Source organism: Mustela erminea, chromosome 10 (genome assembly GCF_009829155.1).
Source record: "Mustela erminea isolate mMusErm1 chromosome 10, mMusErm1.Pri, whole genome shotgun sequence".
NCBI classification, from domain to species: Eukaryota; Metazoa; Chordata; class Mammalia; order Carnivora; family Mustelidae; genus Mustela; species Mustela erminea.
The window spans coordinates 18,432,055-18,453,805 of record NC_045623.1 but is presented as its reverse complement, the minus strand read 5'-3'; the positions used below and the strand labels follow the sequence as shown (position 1 = coordinate 18,453,805).

Genomic DNA, 21,751 nt, shown 5'->3' with positions numbered 1-21,751 from the left:
CTTTTTTTTTTTTTTTAAGATTTTATTTATTTATTTGACAGAGAGAAATCACAAGTAGATGGAGAGGCAGGCAGAGAGAGAGAGAGAAGGAAGCAGGCTCCCTGCTGAGCAGAGAGCCCGATGCGGGACTCGATCCCAGGACCCTGAGATCATGACCTGAGCCGAAGGCAGCGGCTTAACCCACTGAGCCACCCAGGCGCCCCCAGCGTTCACTTTTATACCAGACTAGAAATTCGGAGGGAGCTTCGCTGTGGGAACCGATGCTGGAAACTGTCCATCCATCATGAGGAATGAACTTTTCTCTGAGGGGAATTTTCTCCTGGATTGCCAAGTGCATAATATTCCCCCCGGAGCAGGCTGCATAAAACAGCACCGCTGTGACACGCCCCGTGATATTTAACTCGAGAGGGGCCTGGCAGCCCGATGCGCTGGGGTGCTAATTGTGTTCTAGAGTGATCATCGCATCTTAAAGCCCAGAAGGTCTGGAAGAGTTTATCGAATCCTGGGGTAGAAGAGCCGTTAAAATCCAGCCAGCCAGGAGAGCGTCCACAAAACCCATTATTCCGGCCGTATTTTTAGGCCCTTAAAAGAAAGATGCTGGGTGAGACAAGCCATAGAGAAGCCTGCCCTTTATTCAGTCAACAGAGATGGAACAGGAATTCTGTGCCCAGGCGCCGTTGTGGGTACTGAGGATATGGTAGTGGAAAGACAAATGCAGACCCTGCTCTCTCAAGAGCCCACATGCTGGCGCCAGGCAGATGGGAAATAAGGAATAAACAGTGGGAGGAAACCATTTTAGACTGGTCGTTAGCCAGGGTCTTTCAGAGAAGGAAGCACTCCGTCTGAGACCCGAGAGTGTCAAGGGACAGCCCCCTGTGGGAAGTTCTGAGGGAAGGCTCTTCCAGGTAGAGGAAACACGTCCTGAGAAAGCTGGAAGGCAGGAAGGAGCTCGGCTGGTCCAGAAAATGTGAAGAAGAAAGTGTGGGTGGCATAGTGAATCAGAGGGAGAGGGGCTGAGGTGAGGTGGGAAAGGGAGCTGGGCACTAGATCCCCTGTTCCTGAAGGCCAGGACAAGAAGTGTGGATTTTCTTCTAAGTGCAGTGGATGCTAAGCAGTAGAGTGCTTAATGATATGGGGGTTTTGATTTAAAAATAGTAATTCTGGCAAAGAATAATGATAATAATTCTGGCTACTGTGGGGACCATGAATGGTAGAGGGGCAAGGAAGGGAGAGCAAAATTAGAACAAACAAACCTACGGTAGTCCAGACAAAAAGGTCGTAGTGGCTTGGACTTAGTTGGCAGCAAAGCAAGTGATGACGATGGATTCAGGACCTGTTGTAGGACCTGTGCCTGCCCTTGCTGAGAAACTCAGTGTTAAATCTCAATTTTGAGGTGGTCTGCAACCAAGATGTGTATTTTCTGTTTTCTGTTGCCCTCACCACTTGGATGCCTTATAATTGGTTTGTACCGGTTTCAGTGTGTTAGAGAAGGACAGACAGGGACAAAAGTAGTAGCAGTCACAACACTCCAGCATATGGAGGTGAAGCAGAGCAGTCAGACAAAGTAGCTAAGTCCGCAGAATTGGCTGGGATCCCAGGCTCTGCCACCCACTACCTATGTGACTTTGGACACATTATTTACCTTCCCTGGGTCTTTGTTTTTCAATCTATAATAAGACTATTAGGATAAGAATACTTACCTTGTGAGATTGTTAAAAGGATTAAATAAATTCATCATGAGAAGCATTTAGAATAATGTTCTGGCACAGATGAAGTGCTCAATAAATAAATGGTAGCTTCTGTCATTACCGTGGTTTGCCTAAACCCCCTTCTCTACCCACCCACCTCCTCCCACACCCTCCGCACCAAGTGATGCATAAAATGACATATCAACATGTGTTTTTCTTTTTAGTTACCAAACAGGAAGAAGGACTATATAGAAATTTTTTTTTTTTTTAATTTCTTAAGAGGAGGAGAGAAACTAATTTTTCAGAAGCTCTTGTCACTGGAGAGATGTTTCATAGACAATTGTATCTCATTTAGACCTCTCTATCCTCAAAATAGTTACCATTTATTGATAAGTTTTTTATATGCAGTACCTATTTGTGCCTTTGGAAGTACTCTGCTAGGAAAACATGTTGTGTCTGTTTACAGATGTGGAAGGTTCAGGGAGGTTACTTGCCCTGCCAAGTTCCCACCCCTAGTAAGGTGGAAGAGCGGAGATTTGAGCCAGCTTTGTATGATGTCACAGCCTTTCCTGTTTCTCTTAAAGAGTGGGTTAGAGACAAACTATACTAGAGGATTTGACTTTCAGTTATCTTTTGAATCTATCGGACAAATCAGGAAATTCAATTTCACCCTCACTTTCCCCCACTCCAGCCAGCTCAGGTCTTCATTTGTGCCTTGACTGGTCTCCAAGAATGTCCTGAGCTAGAGTCACAGCCCAGTTAGCACAATGATCATGCATTTTGATGTCATCATGCAAGTGCCCATAATCAACATGAATTCATTATGTACTTCTTAGGAAATAAACTGATGAAGGTTGGAAATCACTGAAAATCCTTTACTCTTTCATGTGGTCATTCAGTCTTTTCCAGTTATTTTCACATTATTGCTCTTGGCAATATAATTAAGGATCTATTGATGTTTAGCATTATAAAATAAATCTATATCATATAGTTTATAACTTGGTCATACAAACTCGTTTCTCTTGAAATTTTGGCATAGTTCTTCTTTACTGACTGAATTTTTATCATAAACATTCATCTAATTAGTTATATAATACTAGAAAAAATAATACACAATTTCAGTTCATGGTACCTTTGTTCTTTGGGTTTTTTTTACACTTGTTCCCACAAAATAGAATCAATGAATTAAAATAGCATACTAATAACCCAGAATATTAATCAAGACATTTTTAGATATTTAAGCATTAGAGAAAAAGAAAACCCAAGAGTTCTCATTGGAAACTTATCAAATTGTCAGAATACCTGTGTCGTCCACTTACTACCCTTGTGAATCTTCTCTTTCTTTGCAATCTGTAAATAAACTACCTTGTTTTGTCTTGCTGAAGCCGGGCCAGCCATAGGCAAACCTTTAGATTAGAGCGTTTAAACATTGTAGGGGGATTTGACAAGCACAAAGATTTATAACCAACAGCATCATTAGCACAAAAGAATTACCTGATTGAACAGGTTGGAGACCTGCCTGAAACATCCTAATAGGCTGAAGTGATATTCAGAAGATGTGACCAGTTAAGGGCACCTGGTAAAGAAAGCAAGCAGTGCATGGAAATGAGTGACTTGGACACAGATGAAAGGTCTAATACAGCAGTGACAGGTAGCAGGAACCCAGGGAAAGGGTGGGGGGGTGAATGGAAGCAAAGAATTTTAGATTAACCAAGAGACCTACATGGATCAACTGGTACAAAACAATTAGGACCCTGGGAGATAAAACCAGCTGAAGTGATCCATGTAGGATCATGCAGCGTGCCAAGCAGCACATCCAGTGACAAGAGACATGTTTGTTTGAGTCAGAGTCTTAACTTTGGCCTCAGGAGAAGTCAGAAAGTTGAATTTGTAGAGTGCAAAAGTCTGTTCACCCTTCTGCACTTTCTTTATAGGGAATACATGAGATTTATTCATCCTTTTGGTCCTTGGAATAAAATAGCCATGATAGAAACTACATCTAAGATATAGTCTAAGATTCTGAAGGCTTTCAACTTTAAGTGTGATCCATGCTCAGAAACAAGCAGAGCTGAAGACCTTCCACCCTGCCCTGAGGAGGACCCGCACCTCTGGAGAGCGTTATGTTTGTAGTTCTCTCCAAATCAACCCAGCCCCGCATCTCCCTTCCTTCCTTGTCCTCCTTGCCCCTCTCTCCTTGCTGCGCTCCTTTTTTCCAAAGAATTAAAAGAAACAGAGACAAAAGGTATTAAAAACAACTAAGGTAAGGGACATTGCTAAAACTACTATTTAGGTTAGTCAGTAATGAAACTCAGATTATTTTCAGTCATAGTCTCAGGAATGATTTAACTTTCACATGATCTTAAGAACACAGAAAATCACTTGGGAAAATAACACCATAAAGAATCTCCTGTTATGTGCCAGGCAATAGAATAGACGCTTCCAATACAAAGTTAAAAGAGATGTCAGAGGATACAAAGATAAGATATCCACTACCCTCAAGTGATTACTATTTATAGACTGCCCACTGCAAAACACCAGGCTGCTTAGTGTGAACAATGAAAAGAGGTGCAGAACAATACCCATCCCTCAAATTGCGTATGCTTCCATGGAGGAGACAAGACATGCGTGTGGAGAAAGAGTATTGCAGGTTTTGAAGAGTCAAATAAACCTTGACACTGAAGGGCTTTCTATGTGTCAGGTGCTGTTGTGGTTGCCTTGTATGTATTAACCCATTTAATCTACCTAAAAGTCTTGTGCAGTGGATACCAGGTATTAAATTATCTGCATTTTATGAAAGAAACAAAGATTAGTTGAGTGATTTCATGAGACTACCCAGCATGTATGAGTGGAGCCCAGGTTTAAATCCAGGCTATTCAAATTGTGTCTACATTTATACTTACGTCTAGCTCTAGATTTGTCTTCCAAGGCAGGACGGGGGGGTCTGAAGGCTGGAACAGTCTGAGAAAGCTTCATGGTGGAAGTTGTCCTTGAGCTGGATTTTTATGGATAAATGGGGAATTTAGGGAAGGACACACCAGGAACAGAGGTATATGTAGCCGCCAAGGGGCAGGAAGGCAGAATGGACCAATGGTGCATAGGGTCAAAGGGGCCCAAGTTCTAGTTCTGTCTCTACTGCTGGGTTGCTGGTAGGGCTGGGGTAAAATCCACACATCTCCCATAAAATGGAAATAATAATAATAATATTATAATACCTATCCTGCCAGGTTAGTGGAAATATTTGGCAAGATGACATGCAAAGGTATCTTAATTATGATTTATTTGTGTGTGTGTGTGTGTGTGTGTGCATTTAAGACCAAAAGTAGATTAGCCAAGACTGGAAAGTTTATTTTGGGGAGTAAAAGCAGACAATGAGTTCTCAGCACATCGTGAGGGATTCTGACTACAAAATTATCCAATGAGTAAGAGGTATTGTGTAAGCTCTGTGAGAAACTCAATCCGGCCATAGCACTCCTGCGCATTTGATTTGGGGAGAGAGAATAAATACAGTGGGAAGGTATTTTAGAAGTAGAAAGGAAGCAATGGGTATGAAATATGTGATTTTTTTTTTCCTATAAAGTGCATGTATTCACCCACTCAAGAATCCTCAGATATTCATTGACCACAGTCTGGTACCAGGCACTGTTCTAGGCATTACACTATAGCAAGGAGAAAAACAGTCAAAATCCTAACCTGCATGGAATGTAGATTTAGAATAACTCCTTATTAATATAAAAATATGTATGTTCATAAATAAGAACAGGAAATGTCGAAGAAAGTGAAATGTGTTAGAACAAGATATATTCAAAGCCTGTTGTGTGATTCCTCTTTAACCAGCCTACCCAAACCTTGTTCATCCCTGCTTAATCTCACCTTGGGTATGCCTTAATCTGCTTCAAAGGGGAGGGCGAACATCTTTTCACTGTGTTTTAAATAATGTTCACAGACTCCCAGTTGTATCCAAAGCAATTCCTGCTTGTTTTTTCTTTCTCCTGCTGGATCTGAAAGCCCAGGAAGGCACAGCTTCCACACGTTGCTTGCTAACCTCTTGATTTGGGGCTAACTAACTCACCTCTCTCCCAAGACACAACAGCTGTGCTTTTGTTAGGAGAAACCTGAAAATGCCTTTCTCTAGACCTGCAGTGACTCTATTTTCTGGTCATCCTCTCTGGATTTGTTCTCATTCCTACACCATTTTCTTAACCAATTAAGAAAAGTTCTTTTGGATGTCAAGAAAGAACTGAGTACCTTTCCCTCTGCCTCACATTTGAAGTTTAGTTTTAGTAAAAGCTATATCGCATAGAATTATTGAAGTCACTCATGAGCTCGTCTGGCATCCCTGTCTTACCTAAATGTTTTCCTCAGTAAGCGCCTTTGTCTGTTTTTCTCTTCATTAAAGAAAAATGAATAAATAGATCTTCTTTCTGACAGGTAAGCAGCTGTTTTTTTCTATGTAAGGAAATGTAGGTATGAAAGATGATTTTTTCCCAAATCAACCAGTATTTATTAAGCTCCAAAGAAGCTTGAAATTATTAACAATGAAAGTGAACTAGAAGACACAAGAGCACACCCCGTGTGACGTTACATTCTCTGAGAAGTTGTAAATCCATGAACCTAAACACATAAACACCATTTCCATGGCTCTCCCAGTCTGGGTTTTTATTGCAGGACTTTGAGCAGTGCCCATACCCACAAAACTCTTAATAATAATCATTGAACTGAATGCTCTCTCATCCTTACAACATCTCTGAGATGCCTCTGTTACAGATGAAAAAAGAGAGACTCAGAAATTCAGCCATGAGTGGTGATGTCAGTATTCGAACCCAGACTTATAGATAACACCAGGGTAGGCAATGAAATACTAAAGCTTGCCATTCAAATTCTGGATGTCTCAGGAATGTATCAGTGGGAAAGGACAATGTGAGTTGCAATGGGTCACCATGGACTTTTTCGAAAAGGTATGCTTGTGACTCGTCTGTAATTGTAACCCCTTGTCCCTCCTGAACCCCGCTGATGTATTTGAGAACACTTAAATGTTTGGTACCTGGTGCAGTGGTGAATACATTTTTGAAAATTAGCAGTCATTTTTACTTGGAGCTTGGCATCCCTAAATGACTCATGCTATCATTTTGCACCTTCTCTTGATTCCATAATGTTGTTTTCCTCACCTTGAATTTATTGACACCAATTCATTTTGCCTTGACACTGGCATTAACAGGGAAATGGCTTTATTTCATCCGATTATAAAATCACCTCCCAAGACTTGGTTTGACATTGTCAGGAGGTGGTTATGGTGACAGCAAGGCCACAACAGACAAGAGTGAATTACAGTGATTCCCAGGAAAAGAAAAAATCATTAAGAAAAGTTACTGCTGTGTGATTTCAGTAAGTATTTGTCATACTTACATATGCCTGCTGTTTAAAAATCCTAAGAGGGCTTAGACCATATTTAGAACACTCCTGCCAAGTATATATAGGAAAAATTAAGTCTCTAAGGAGACATTTAGCTATAGCTTGACAAACAGGAACCTCAAATTATATTTTAGCTTTACACAGTGCTCAAAGGCATTGAAATTCTGTCTCAAAAAAAATGCATGTGAATTAATGACACAATTATCTCCTTTCAGTCACAGATACTAGGATTCTTAATGCCAAGTATCAAAGGCCTGTAGTATTGCCCTACCTCCTCCTCAGAATGTGGACTGTTTAACAGATTTGCTTTCAGCTATATGGATCACCTTTCACAATTCCCACGTCATTTCAAAGAGCTCCGAATCTTTTTACCTGCATTCTTTTCTGTGCCTCTGACAGTCTCTTGCCTCCATCTCAGTTCCATCTGGATTTTCCTTTAGCCCGTGTTCCAAATTTAACGAGTTACCTTCCAATTAAAAAAAAAAAAAAAAAAAAAGTCATTCATTTTCTTTAGGGCCATGTCTTTTCCACCTCAATCGGGCTGGCATGCCAAGATTATAATAGTAAGAGCTAATACGTTTTGCCTAATGAAAAATGAAGGGCGTGCTTCTCCACACTTGGCTCGGCCACTCTGCCTTCTTCCCCTCCCTCCTATCCTTCCCCAGGCCTTCTCTGTATCACTGAAGGAAGTCAAACAAGTCACCATTCCCTTTCTGCTGGTGTTCTCCATCAGGAAAGCAGGTATGGAAAGGCCTGACAGATCACGGGATATGAGCTGAATTGGAGTGTCAACACTACCCAGAACTTTTTCCAGGTGTCTCATTAGCTTCCTCTCCCGTTCCCTCCCAAATATTTCACTCCTGCCCTCAAGATCTCACCTTCCGTCCCCTTCCTTGTGCTCAGGAACTAGCCTTACCTACTACTGCCCAGAAACTAAAGGAGGCCATCAAGGGAAAGTTCCCTCCACTTCCTGCTCTCCAGCCTATACGCTCTGTATTCCTGTGTATTGATACCTATCTACCGATCTACTTGTCTATCTACAAATTTTAGATATATGCCCACCATTCAGAAAAAGGCAGAGAACAAAAGACATATTTTATTTGTGTGTTCAGTAAGTAATTTATTGGGTATCAGTCTGGTGCCAGGAACAGTGCTCCATACTTACATATAACCACAATGAGCATGTTAGACACAGTGCAGACACATACAAGGGAAACCCATAGGAATCTCCTGCAGACTCAAGTTGCATAAAGTATGTTTTCTTTCAGTGCAGTTAATCTGGACTTGGAGCCTCTATACTGGAATGGTTGTAGAAAATTCCAGCACAGTCATCACTGTGACCTGCCAGTGTAAAATGTCCGTTCATCTCACATCATCTGTACCAGTTAACAATAAGCAGACCTTCAGGCTACAGATCCCTTTAGCTCCAGAGGCTCTGCTGTTTCCATCCACACCTGACACTGTGTACTCTTGACAAGCCAAGAAATCCCAGTGTTTGGGGCCTTCTTAGGAATTACAGGATTGTGTAGGAACTCTTCTGTCTTTCCTGAGATAATGTGTGTGTGTGTTTCAATTTTTATTTAAATCCCAGTTAGGGAATATACTCAGATAATTTTTGCAAATTTAAGGTAACTGGTAGTTTGATTAGAAATATGTATGAATGACACAAATACTGAACTATGGCAAAATTTGGCCACATGGATCATTTCTTATGTGAATCACTTTTATCCTATCAGTAAAATATGCTTTTTATTTTCTCAAGTAACAACAGTTCCTTTTATTAACATATTTAATATCTTCAAAGGACCACATATTTATTCTTCCCAACTTATCAAAAGTGAAGAGTCAAAGACGAAAATTAAAGTTACTAAATGCACCTGCACTCCCACCAGCCAGAGCTAAACATTGGTCGTGTTTTGGTACAGTTTGCTCTAGTCCTTCTTCTAAGGTATTACATGAGCTGTGTGTAGAGGTCTAAGTCTGTACTTAGGGGGATCATGCTGGATAAATATTTGGGCTGCTACTCATCCTGACATAATGTCCTGACTTTGAAACAATGGTTTATACCCTGATGTGTGTTGCATCGTGTGTGACTAAGCCTCCCAACAAGCGCCATCTTTCACCTCGGGCAAAAAGAGTAGAGGCCGCACCTTTTTATTAAACTAGACGAGTGCATTTTCTGATACCAGAGGAGAAACTGTGATTTCTCAGCACCGTTTTTATGAGCACCTTGCCTGTGTCTGTGTCTGAAGGTGTTGACCTAAATAGGATTTCAATACATCATTAATGATCGCTTTGGGAAAAGATGCCCAGCCCTTGGCTTTGTGGGCTTCTTAGTGAATTCATTTTTTCTCAACATCAGCAAAGGCTTTTTTTTTTTTCTTTCTTTCTTGTTTTTTTTTTTTTTTTTTTTTGCAAGTTGCAAAGCCTGACAAATTTGGGGGGTTTTGGCCAGTGCCTCTTGCTCCTTCATTGGAGTCACCTGTTATTTCTTCCATGCTAGCTGGGTTCCTGCCTACTGCAAACACAGGTTCCTTCAAAATGAATGTGGCTTTTTTTTTTTTAAAGATTTTATTTATTTATTTGACAGACAGAAATCACAAGTAGGCAGAGAGGCAGGCACAGAGAGAGGGGGAGGCAGTCTCCCTGCCTAGCAGAGAGCCCCATGCGGGGCTCGATCCCAGGACCCTGGGATCATGACTTGAGCCGAAGGCAGAGGCTTTAACCCACTGAGCCACACAGGTGCCCCAGCTTTTTTTTTTTTTTTTTTTTTTTTTAAATGATGTTTTGAGCAGTGTTTCCTTTGACTGGATCAGAGCAAGCATCACTCCCATAATCAGTGCTTTGAGATTAGATGACTGTGACTAGAATGGCTTCTCTGTGGTATCAGAATGTGCTGTACTTGATTACCCACCCACGTCTGACCACCTGGCTGACAGTTCCACATTGCTACTTACAGCCATTTCAGCTCTGCTCCTTGTCCTCGTAACACTGGTTAGGACCCAGTAGGCTGGATGCTGTCACACTGGAATCCTACCCCTAGCACCACTGTCCCCAGATGCATCTAGACACAGACAGCAGTGGAAGTTGAGAGCAGGAGGGCAAGGATGTTTCCAACTGATGTCCTCCAAGTTGCAGTCTAGATACTGTTCACTTCTGAACTTATGCCCTGCCTCCCCAAAGCAGAAGCTAAAGCTGGGCTTCATGCAACCCTGAAAACAGATCTTCTGTACTGTGATTGGTACAGGACAGTGCACATTAAGTGAGAGCACATAAGTCACCTTTGAGAAGGCAGGCACTGCCCCTCTAAGCCGACCTCACACAACCTTGTGGAGGACACAACAGCTGAATACAAATATTCAAGAACTGCATGTTTGACCCCACACCATCTCAAGATTCATACCCACAGAGGACATATACAGATGCTGTCTTTGAGGGAGGACATTTGCTTCTGTTTTCACTTGAGTACCTTGACTTGGATAGGCGATGATGAATTCTTTATCTGGCAGAGTAGGAGCAAGCACCTCACTCTTACTCCCTGGGCTTCTAGCACTGCGAGTAGGAGGTGGATTGGAAAGATGTTGAACGTTAACAAAGTATCCTTAGGTTGTGTTTTATATTTTTAAAAATACCTTCACATGATTCACCTTGAGGCTTTCAACAACTGGGAGGTGGGTGAACAGGACAAGTGTTACTCTTCTTGCTTCAGAAGGAAGGATAGAGAAGCACAAAGAGGTAAAACAATTTCCCCAAGTTCACGCAACCCATTTACTAAAGAAACCTGGCTTGAATCACAAGTTCTCTTCACCTCATTCCCTTGACACCACCTCATGCTTCTAGTGCAAGTCAAGAGAAAAGCTATGCCTGCTCCATGGGGCACTAGATAAGACCAATGGGCAAAACCAATCAATTCAAAACAGCCACACAAGTAATCACCAGGACTCATAATATTGCAGAAGTCCAACTATCATCACATATTTGATGAAAAAGAGGAGAAATTCCTCACTCTTTGCCTCTTAAGACGATAGGCTCCCCATGAAAAATACCCACGCAAATCATAACGTTCAAGAGAATTTTAAAAATACGTACTTCCAACTCGTTCCCTAACTTTCTAGCTGTCATTAGAACTTAAGCTTTACAGAAGTGACTGCATTGTCTGCCTGGCTCCCACCATGTGCCCATCATCTAGAACAGTGCCTGGTTGGGTGTTGGATGGAAGTTTGGGTAGATGTCACTGAGTGGCTTCATGATATGTCCAAGACCTCACAGCAAACGGATGGCTAATCAGAACTAGAACCCAGGTTTCATGAATCTTCATCAGTAGTATCTCTGCTGTACCCCATCACCAGTCATAGCCAGACCTAAGTGGGAAAAGATGGGGGGAAGCGTAGTTAGTGTGCCCAGAATTCACAAAAGGCCATTAGATACCAGCCAACAGAGATTCTTCCATACCCCAGGAGCTAACCTGTAGTTCCAATTTTATATCCCACAGCTCACAACATCGTATCACAGCCGCCAAGGCTGAATAAGTGGGTCATAATCATAGCTCTTTATCTTCCTGCCACAAAATTCTCAAATGCCTAAATCAGAACTGAATGTTGCACACATGCCTTTGTTATTAGCCTGTTTGGTAGAGGTTATTCACTCTTTGACGTTTCTTTGAAAAGGACGGGAACAATTTGGAACATCTTTCCCTCTGCAATCCTGGGCTCGTTTCAGGTAGGGAAGGTAGAGGTCACTTTATTAATACAACCATCAAGGAAGGCTGTCATGGCAATGCATTGCATCGATCCCTTGAAGTGCCTGAGACAAAACCAAAAAGAGAAACTTTCAAGTCTATAAATACAGACCCAGCATTGCTCAAGCATAGCAGCTCACTGACAGGGTGAACCCAAATGTATAGCTTTGAACAAGACCCAAACACAGAAAAGAAAACTTCCCTTTTGTAATGCAGTGGATCGTCATGACCATAACGGGAATAAGTGACCCTTGAGGTCACCAAAGCAAAGAAGAATAGAACAAGCAGCAACACTAAGTTCTGGCTGGTGCCCATTTTGAGCATAGTGATCCCTCTGTGTCTGCTTTTCCATACCTTCCAGAAAGAACTAATGGAAGGAAAAGGAATCAAGATCTCATCATGGACATTTTGATGAGAGATTACAGTTTGGGAAGAGGAAATGTGTATGACAGTCAAGGAACCCACAAAAACAAGTTAAAGAATTGAATACTTTAGCTACATCCCTGTGGCTCTTATTGAAGCCAAAGGAAAAATAAGAAGGGAAACAGGGAGGAAGAAATGCTGCTCATTCCTATTTTTTCACTTTGAAAATTCTGAGGTGTTTTTTTTGTTGTTGTTGTTTTTTTAAGAAGCTCATAGCAACTGTGGAAGCTTATTTATCTACTATTATATATCTTGCTTACTGAAGCTGTGATCGGAACTGTTATAAGACCTTGCCAACTATAGCCTCTCCACAAGGATTCCACAGTTCATCTTTTAGCCACATAACTCTTTGGGTCTAACATTAATACTCTAACCCTATCTCTCAGTGGCCGCAGATCATTCTGGTTGCTCCATTTGAAAGCAATCTTAATACTGAAATCACAGGGGGTTATAGGTTATATGGTGTGATATTGGACACACCATAAATGAATTATTTTTTATCAATGATAAAAGTATCCTTTAGAATACAGTCAAGCCAGTACCAAAGTAGGATTAGCTTTTCTGATATCTAAGGATATTTTATCATAATAAACACAATGTGTCTAGCAAATAACAATTTGCCACCAATACTGAATCAAGTGTTGTATAAGGGGTTTAAAGGCAAACCTTCCCTGTTTACAGAGATCACACACCCTTAGATTGTCAATAGCAATGAAGAAAGAGTCAGGACCTGTTTAATGTAAATACATCCTCAAGTAAGGTCAGGATTTTCAGTTGAGACAAATCCACACAGAAGGGCATCAAATAAAGGAAGTGATAACTGCAAGGTGTGCGTTGGGTAGCAATCCCTGGTTGGATTTTTAATCTGCAGTGACATGCCTGATATTCTCAATCTAGACCTTTGATATTTTTTATTACATTTTATGGATGAACTGATTTGTACTTGGAGCTTTGCCAAAATGTGGTAGAAGTCTGGAAGATACGAGATTTAATGCCAACAACATATACCCTGCCTATTCACAGTGTGGTATGAAGGCAGAACAGCAGGTCAGTACAAGTGAGAATCCACTAGGGATTACAGAGTTTATTTTGATTGTCTTGAGGACCATAGGATGTGTGCTGCATGCCACCATCTACTGTTTCTCCTGAACGTTCTTTTCTATGTAAAGAGCAGGAATCTTGTAAATCAGGACCTCTGATTCTAGCTCCAGTTCTTCCGTAAATTGATTTCAGTTTCCTCATCTAGAACTTGTCTAGTTTCTGGAGTTTCCCCACACTCTAATTTTACTATTTCTAACATAGCAAGGTGGAACAAATTATATGACGAAGGTGATTTTCTTTCCTCTCTCATTCTTTCATTGTGAACAGGGCTAAAGGGTCTGTCTTAAATCCCAAGGTTCTGTATTTACTCCCCTCCAAGGGTAATCCATTCTTATAGTTCAACTTCAGGTATTTATAGTCGCCTCTAATTCCTATGGCTCTGCACCTTAAAACTCACTATTATTCTGTGATCTAGAATCACCAAGACAACTTCCTTCCCCTTTGCCCAGTATATATAAGGACAACCGCTCCTCTCCATTGCTATGGCTGACACCCTGATCCAGAACTTCATCATTTTACCATCAACCTAAATTGAAGAGGGATTCTTTGGTGGGGGTAACCTGGAGTGGAGGTTGCGGGGGTGCTGCCCTGTGCATTGTGGGATATTTAGCAGCATCTCTGGCTTCTGTCCACTAGAGGCCAGTAGCCCTCCCTTGAGATGTGACAACCAAAAGTCTGCAGACATTGTCAAATGAACCCTGGGAGACAAAATCATCCACTGTTAAAAAACACCAATTTAGACTGACAACCAAAGACCTCTGTTAAATGTTAATTCCTTAAATTTCTCCAATCCTTTTTTTAATTATTCCAAAATCCCTTCTGTCAGATTCAACCAAGAGCATGTAATGCTTATTTTGCAATTTCCTCCACCCAACTCAAAGTGCCCTTCCTCTCACACTCTTCCAGTCTATTTGTTTATCCCTAGATAGAGTCACGCACAGCAGGAAGACTTCTAGGATTAATTGTATGCCCTCAAATGATCACTGTATTTTGTTGACGTCTTTTCTTCTCAGGAGCCTTCATGATCTTTCATCCTCTTCCTGTGGCCTAAATGCTGATATTATTCAGTGTTCTATCTAGAGCATTCATTTGTCCTCACTCTATATTCTACCAAGATTAGGTCTTCTATTCCCTTCACTTCACTCTTTGTAACAATGACCACCATCACTCCTGCTCCAAACCTGTATCTCCAGGATGACCTACCTCCTGAATAGTTAATTATTTTTTCCAACTAAGAATAATACCCCTGAGGAAGAGCCTTCAGACCCCTCAAAGTCAGTACATCCAAAAAAGTGCATTTTCTTTCCTGCCCAAAGCCCTCCTCTAATCTACTTTTCTTAATAAATTTTATTATGATGCATCTGAATACTGAAAACAGGAACCCCAGAATCTCTCTTACCCATTTCAAATCATCTGCATCCAAATCTATCCCCTCTCCCTCCCCATTGCTATTATCAGACCAAGCCCATTTTACTAAAGCATCTGGGCCCCTCTTCTCCAGTCTAACCTTTCTCTGGCCAAGCCTCACCTGTTTCTCTTCCGTTTAAAATACCACCTTGCTCATAGGTTTTTGACAGCTTCCCACTGCCTATTATTGAAACTATGTTGCATATTATGTAGAATGTACCCAATCAGGCCACAGCCTACCTTTCTAGTCTCCATTTGCCCTGGGCATATCCCACATTCCAGCCACACCAGTCCATTTGCCATTCGCTAATATGTTCCATGAGTCTCTCATTCAGGCTCCTGTCAGAAAACTGAAATGGCACTAGGCATTTCAATAGAGAGGATTCATTAAAGGAAACAGTTAAACAGGTGTTTTGGAATTTAGAAATGAGAATAGGACACTGAAGTCCCTCAGAGATAGTAGTAACTGTGTATAAGCAGGAAATAGTACCACTCCTGGGCAGAGGGATCACAGGAAAGAGGATGGATTATTAGCAACTAAAAGGACAGAGGGGAGACCCCACAGACATGGGGGGATGTAATGCCGGGCTGCTGACTTGTACCTCTGAAACCTGGGCAGGGGCCCTTAGAGCTAAGCTCAAACCTGTAGAGAAGGAGCGCTGCTGGGTTGGTGCAGGAACCTTCTAAGGGGGAGAATAAAGCTAATTCTGAATAAAGCTATGCACCGGGATCAAATGCTGCTCCTGGGGTGAAGGGCCATCAAGGGGCAACACTGAGGAAGAGCCATCAAATGGGAGAAAGGAAATCCCTTCACCTTCTCTGGTGCCTCTAGTGCTCCCGGTCGGTAGAAGCTGAAGACAAAGTGCATAAAGAAGGGTGCTTTTAGAGTTGAGAGACAATTGCTTAATAACCAGCACTCTGCACTTCCAAGTCTCCCTGTCTGTACTCATACAGTTTCCCCATCCATAACACTCCTTCTACCAATATCTGCCTAGAGTGCACTATTGTTCAAATACAATCTCCTTTCTAGAATCTTTTCTAATCTTCCCCAAATAATTATTTACGTCAGCATCTCAGTTCCCCTGGCATTTTGCAAATGCTTCCTTTACAGTCTTTTTTTTGTATCATAGTTATTTCTGCATGTTTGTTTTGCTTTCTGCCAAACCGTGGTCTCCTTTAAGGCAGGTAGAGTTACAAACATACAATCGAGTGGGGTTGCCTGGCACACAACAGATGTTGACTGAAGTGGATGGAATTGATAAAGGCATGCTAATGAAATTATTATTAGATCATGTCCTGCCTATATTTTATCTTCCCAACCAGACTTGAACTCCATAGGAGCAGGGATCACGCTCTATCCTTTTTTTTAAATCTGTTCATGGTGTTTAGTACAAGGTTTCCTATGCTGAAGAAGAGGTCAGTGATATTTGTTAGCCAACTAGTTTATTCATTAAGCACCACAAATTTGGTACAAAAAAACATGTAGACAGAGGATAAATTAACGAATAGCAGGTAAGATTTATAGTTAAGTTCAGATGTGTGCCTAGCACATGATTCCAACAGAATGCTGTACATATCTGTGATAATCTGTGTTTGTTGAATAGCACCATCAGGAGACTAAATGTAAAAAGTCTTATAGGGAATTCTAAAGTAATGAAATATATTCTAGATTTGATTTCTTCTGTTTATCTCTTACAGAAAAAAATTTACTTCCCCAATCCATGATATTATGAATCCTGGGTTACATCTGGTCCTTGCATAGTTACTCAATTTCTCACACTCACCAGCATCAACTAACAGATTATTTTAAATGTAGGAAAGGTATTGAATTTTAACTTAATCACCAGCTTCTTGGGGAAAAAAAAAAAAAGGAAAGAAAGAAGAAAGAAACCTCTGTCCAACAGCTGATTTACATTCAGGTCCAAGAAGAAAAATAGCTTTTTTTTTTTTTTTTTTTTAAGGAGAGCAATATTTAATTAACTATTGATTTCTTCTCAATTATTCGAGGCAAGCAATTATCGATATTGATAGAACAGATATTTCCCCACCTCTGGTGCCAAATGAAAGGAAATATCCCATTCAGCAATCTGCTGCCTGGGACAAAAAATGCTGAGAATCTCTAACTTAAAATGGAAACAGTTATTTAGATCTGTTTCTTCCATGTTACCCCAATTAAACAGATATTTCCTGAAGTGTAAGCAAAACAAAATGCTGAAAACCCATGGATGCTTCTCAAATTAACAACAACCAGTTTCAACAACCAGTTACACTCTACACATGTAAATTTTTGCATCCCTTCCACAGCTCTTGACATTTTTAACCATGGCACATAAAATACTATAATTTGTGTCTCATATTCAGGATTTCTGCCGTCAATGAAAGGCAGCTTATATAATCATGAGATTATATAATGTCTGTCATATTTGTATGACATATATAATGAATGTCGAAATTTGGAGCCTAAAGGATTTAGGAAGCCTGAATGGTCACTTCTGACATTTGCAGACAGCAAGTGTGGATACTTTTGAAAATTGTACCAATACATTACGCAGCTGTCTTAGATGTCACTGAGGAAGAAGGTAAAACAAGGCCCCCTTTAGGGCACTTTGGTATTAACTCTGTGAGAGTCCACTACCATCTTTCCTGAGCTCATTTGCGTACAAGGCATTAGCACATTTTGAAGGTGACATGACTACTGAACACGATTAATGGACAAGCAACATTCTGTAATGAATTACTACTTAGGATGGGTTTTTTGGTGTTTTGTTTTTTTTTTTTTTTAGTACTTTGCACTTAATAGTAATATTGAGAGAGAGAGAGAGAGACTGTGTGTGTGTGTGTGTGTGTGTGTGAGTGTATGTGTTTAATTCATGTGGTCCCCCTGGGGAAATTTGACCATGACATTTTTTAAAAATGAAAAATGTTATAATTTATAAAAATCTACCTTTTCTGCTTTGCCCCTACCCCCCACCCTGCTCCAGAGTGGTTCTGTATATTAAATACTTAAGCAGCATATGTTGCTGGGAAGTGTTCTTGGCTCTTTTACTCTTTGTTTTTATTTTAATTTCCCTGGGTCCTATTTAACATTCTGCTAAATCAGTGAAACCTTGATTATCTAAAAGAATAGGAGACATGGAATTAATGAGGATAACCAGAACTTTGAAATAAGTAATTATTAAAGATGAAAATTACATGGCAGGGACCATGAATGAATTTTAGTGTCTGGAATTGTTTGCTTGATTTATTCGAACCGATTCTATTAATTGACGGACATCGTGAAATTTTGGTAATCAGGGTCTCATCACTGCATTTTTTATTATTGCGGGAAATCAAGGTAACCTTGGATTCTACTTCCCATATTTACAAGGCAATGAATATCCTAATAGGCTGTCAGGGGCAAATATGACTGCTTGTCCTCACTCTCCTCCCATGAAAACACTTTCTCTCTTCTGATCTGGCTGCCGCCTGCCTGGAGCATGCTGTCTGCCCCTGTCCTATACCCTCTCTCCTCACTCCCCGTTCGCTCTGTCTTCCCGCATGCAGCCGCTGGAATCACCTGCAGGGACAATGGCCCACCCCTTTGGAGGTTCTTGGTCATTTTAGCAATACTGCTTTGCATTTTAACTACCATTCATCTGCCTTTAAAACTCTGCATTCTTGTATCGGGCACTTGTCCTTTAAAAATGCAGGAGGTCACAACAGATCCCAGTTCTATGAAGAGAAGATAACTGCCAAACCAGGAGTATCCCATTACTTTGTACTCGATAGCCTGAAATGGGCAATACTACCTAAGATCACAGCAAAAAAATCTATACGAAAAGGATAAATATGATTTAAAACACACACACACGCACACACACACACACACACACACACACACACACAAAAGCAGCAAACTACATTTGTTTGGAAATTGGGAGTCACATGCTTAGTTTGTCGCGGGGGCGTGGGGGGCGCACAAGATCGATAGAGTTTTTTTTGTTTTTTGTTTTTTGTTTTTTGTTTTTTAAAGCTGAAAACATGCTGTACTAGATGAACTGAAATTGATTCTGCTTCTTCTCCCCGCGCCCCACCCCACCCCCAACCCCCCACCCCCCGTTCTGCAGCGAATGTCTGCGACAATGAGCTCCTGCACTGTCAGAACGGAGGGACGTGCCACAACAACGTGCGCTGCCTCTGCCCAGCCGCCTACACGGGCATCCTGTGTGAGAAGCTGCGGTGCGAGGAGGCGGGCAGCTGCGGCTCCGACTCCGGCCACGGGGCGCCCCCGCCCGGCTCCCCCGCGCTGCTGCTGCTGACCGCGCTGCTGGGCACCGCCAGCCCCCTGCTGGTCTAGGCGAGCCACGGGCCACCAGCCCGCCCTGGGCCCGCCGCGGCAAGGGGGACAAGGGGGGAGGCCAAGGCGACCTGCAAGCATTCGCTACCAACAACATAGGAAACACACACTCAGACACCCCCACTCCAACACCGTGTACAAACTAAGAAGGCCTGACTGAACTAAGCCATATCTATCAGCCGCGGACAGCACACCCGAGTCAAGACTGTTAATTTCTGACTCCAGAGAAGTTGGCAGCTGTTGATACTCTCACCGCAAATCACCCGGCCAGCTGCGGAGCTTCTCGCCGACTGGGAAGGCTGCGACAGCCCCCCACCCAAACAGGAAAGACAACAAACAAATCAAGCAACCTAAAACCATTCGCTGCTCTCCCGTGGGGTGCCCCGGCACCACTGGCCCGGTGTGTGGACCAACCAAATAGAAGCGTTCTTTGCTGGCAGTGCACTGTGGGTATAAGGAAATCTGTTCCAAGCTGCCATATTGGCCTGCTTCGGTCCCTGAACCCCTTCCAACCTGTGCTTTAGTGAACGTTGCTCTGTAACCCTTGTTGGTTGAAAGATTTCTTTGTCTGATGTTAGTAATGCACACGTGTAACAGCCCCCCTCCAAAAGCTCAAGCCAGTCATACCCCGTCTATCTTAGCAGCACTGAAGTCACTCCCAGTGCGAGCACACATCCACTGTCCAAGAGTGGCTCTAGGAAAAAAGAAAGTGTATCTATCCTTTTGTATTCAAATGAAGTTATTTTTCTTGAAATACTGTAATATGTAGATTTTTTGTATTCTTGCCGATTTGTGTTACCAGACAATCTGTTAATGTATCTAATTCGAAGCAGCAAAGACTGACATTTTATTTTGTCCTCTTCCGTTCTGTTTTGTTTCATTGTGCAGAGACTTCTCTGTAAGGGCAACGAACGTGCTGGCATCAAAGAATATCAGTTTACATATATAACAAGTGTAATAAGATTCCACCAAAGGACATTCTAAGTGTTTTCTTGTTGCTTTAACACTGGAAGATTTAAAGAATAAAAATTCCTGCATAAATGATTTCAGGAATTTGTATTGCAGTTTCTTAAGATGAAAGGAGCAGCCACCAAGCAGTTCCACACTCACTTTACTGGTTTCTCTGTGGACTGAATACATTCAGCTGACGATTTAGTACCCAGGAAGATGGATTGATGTTCACTAGCTTGGACAACTTCTGCAAAATACGAGACTATTTCCACTTGGGAAAATTATAACAGCAAAAAAAAAAAAAAAAAATCTAAATGATTGCCAAGATCATGCCAAAGCCTGTTGGCAGAGTACTAAGAGACTTCGATTTTTAAGTCATGCTATTTTCACAGATTGATGTGATCATGTGACTCTAGGGATGCTGATCTCTGTATCTTCTCAAATGCAGTGTTTACATGGAGTATCATGAGAGGCAACCTGGAGAACCAGGAAGGTGGCAGGGAACTTGAGTGATTAGCTATTTGATTGAATATATTCAGACTTAGTATTTAGAGGAAATATCAACATATACAGCAGCAAGTTAGACATAACTGCTGTTCCTGAGAATAAAGTTTGTTTTAAGTACCACCCAAGGTGTACTAAATTGTTTCTGCCTTTTATCAGGCCAATGAATGTGCCAGACAGTGAGGGCAGGGGGGTGTGGGGGAACCCTTGCAAAGTCTCAAAGTGGCTCAAAGAGTGTATGTTCCGTTCCCAGCACACTGTTGTCCCACGGCTTACAAATGTGTTAGCAGCAGCAGCTCCTGGAATCAAAAACAATTATCAGCCCAAGCCAGAGTCTATCAGACAATGAAGTCCTTCATGACTTGGTAGAGCAATAATCCATGATAGTGTTAGGTTGGAAGCCTGCTCCCAGGCTGAATTCTTCACCCCGCCATGGGCCGGGGAGGGAGGGGGTGTCTTCTGATAAATAACCTGGGTGAAAACTAGATGAAGGAACATCATGTCTTATTGGTTTTGTTCCCAGAAAAGCCAATTCAAAACAGGCAATAAAAGGTAAACAGGTAATGCCTCTGCTGCCTGCCACCCCACGTCTAAGTCGATTGAATGTTTGTTATTCAAACCAACAGTCTCTTTTGATGTAAGAAATAAAGAAAGAGGGAAATAAATTAGAGCTCTGGCTTAGTGCCAGGGTGGCCAACCAGAAATTGGAGATTTACATTAGAAGCATAAACAGCAAATTATATTTCAGACTCACCAAAGAAAACACATGAAAATGCTGATAACATACAGAGTTTGAGATTACTTATAATGAGGTGGATTTCTCATATTAAAATTGGAATTTAGGATGTCTTATAGTTTATTAGCACAAACCAAAGGCAGACTGTGTTATTTCTAGCAACGATGCACTTTATCATTTATCCACTCATGGCTTTGTCACAATGCTCAGGAATCAGGCTCTGCACATTGCAATACATGGGATCCCAAAAGCTAATTCTAAAATTTAATGAAGGCTTGATCTAAATCAATTCATCTGCATTTTATCTTTATGAGGCTATAAGAATCTAAATTGATGAGGAATATCTTGCATTCCATGTATTTAGATATAGTTTTCTGAATTTCCTGAAGTGATGTGATCTGCTTTTAATAAAAATTCACTTTTAGGTATATAACAAATGGAAATGAAATGTTCTTTTT

At 41.4% G+C, this 21,751-nt stretch overlaps 1 protein-coding gene across 8 annotated transcripts in view; it reads left to right on the top strand.

Moving 5' to 3' along the window:
* Positions 1-20,680, top strand: part of NTNG1 (netrin G1) — a 341,042-nt gene extending 320,362 nt beyond the window's left edge. For all 8 annotated transcript variants that reach the window (XM_032302443.1, XM_032302445.1, XM_032302447.1 and 5 more), the window contains one exon: positions 18,873-20,680. In XM_032302443.1, the coding sequence (XP_032158334.1) occupies positions 18,873-19,102 (230 nt within the window). In that variant the 3' untranslated portion in view covers positions 19,103-20,680. The remainder of the gene's footprint in view (positions 1-18,872) is intronic.
* The last annotated feature ends 1,071 nt before the right edge of the window (positions 20,681-21,751 follow it).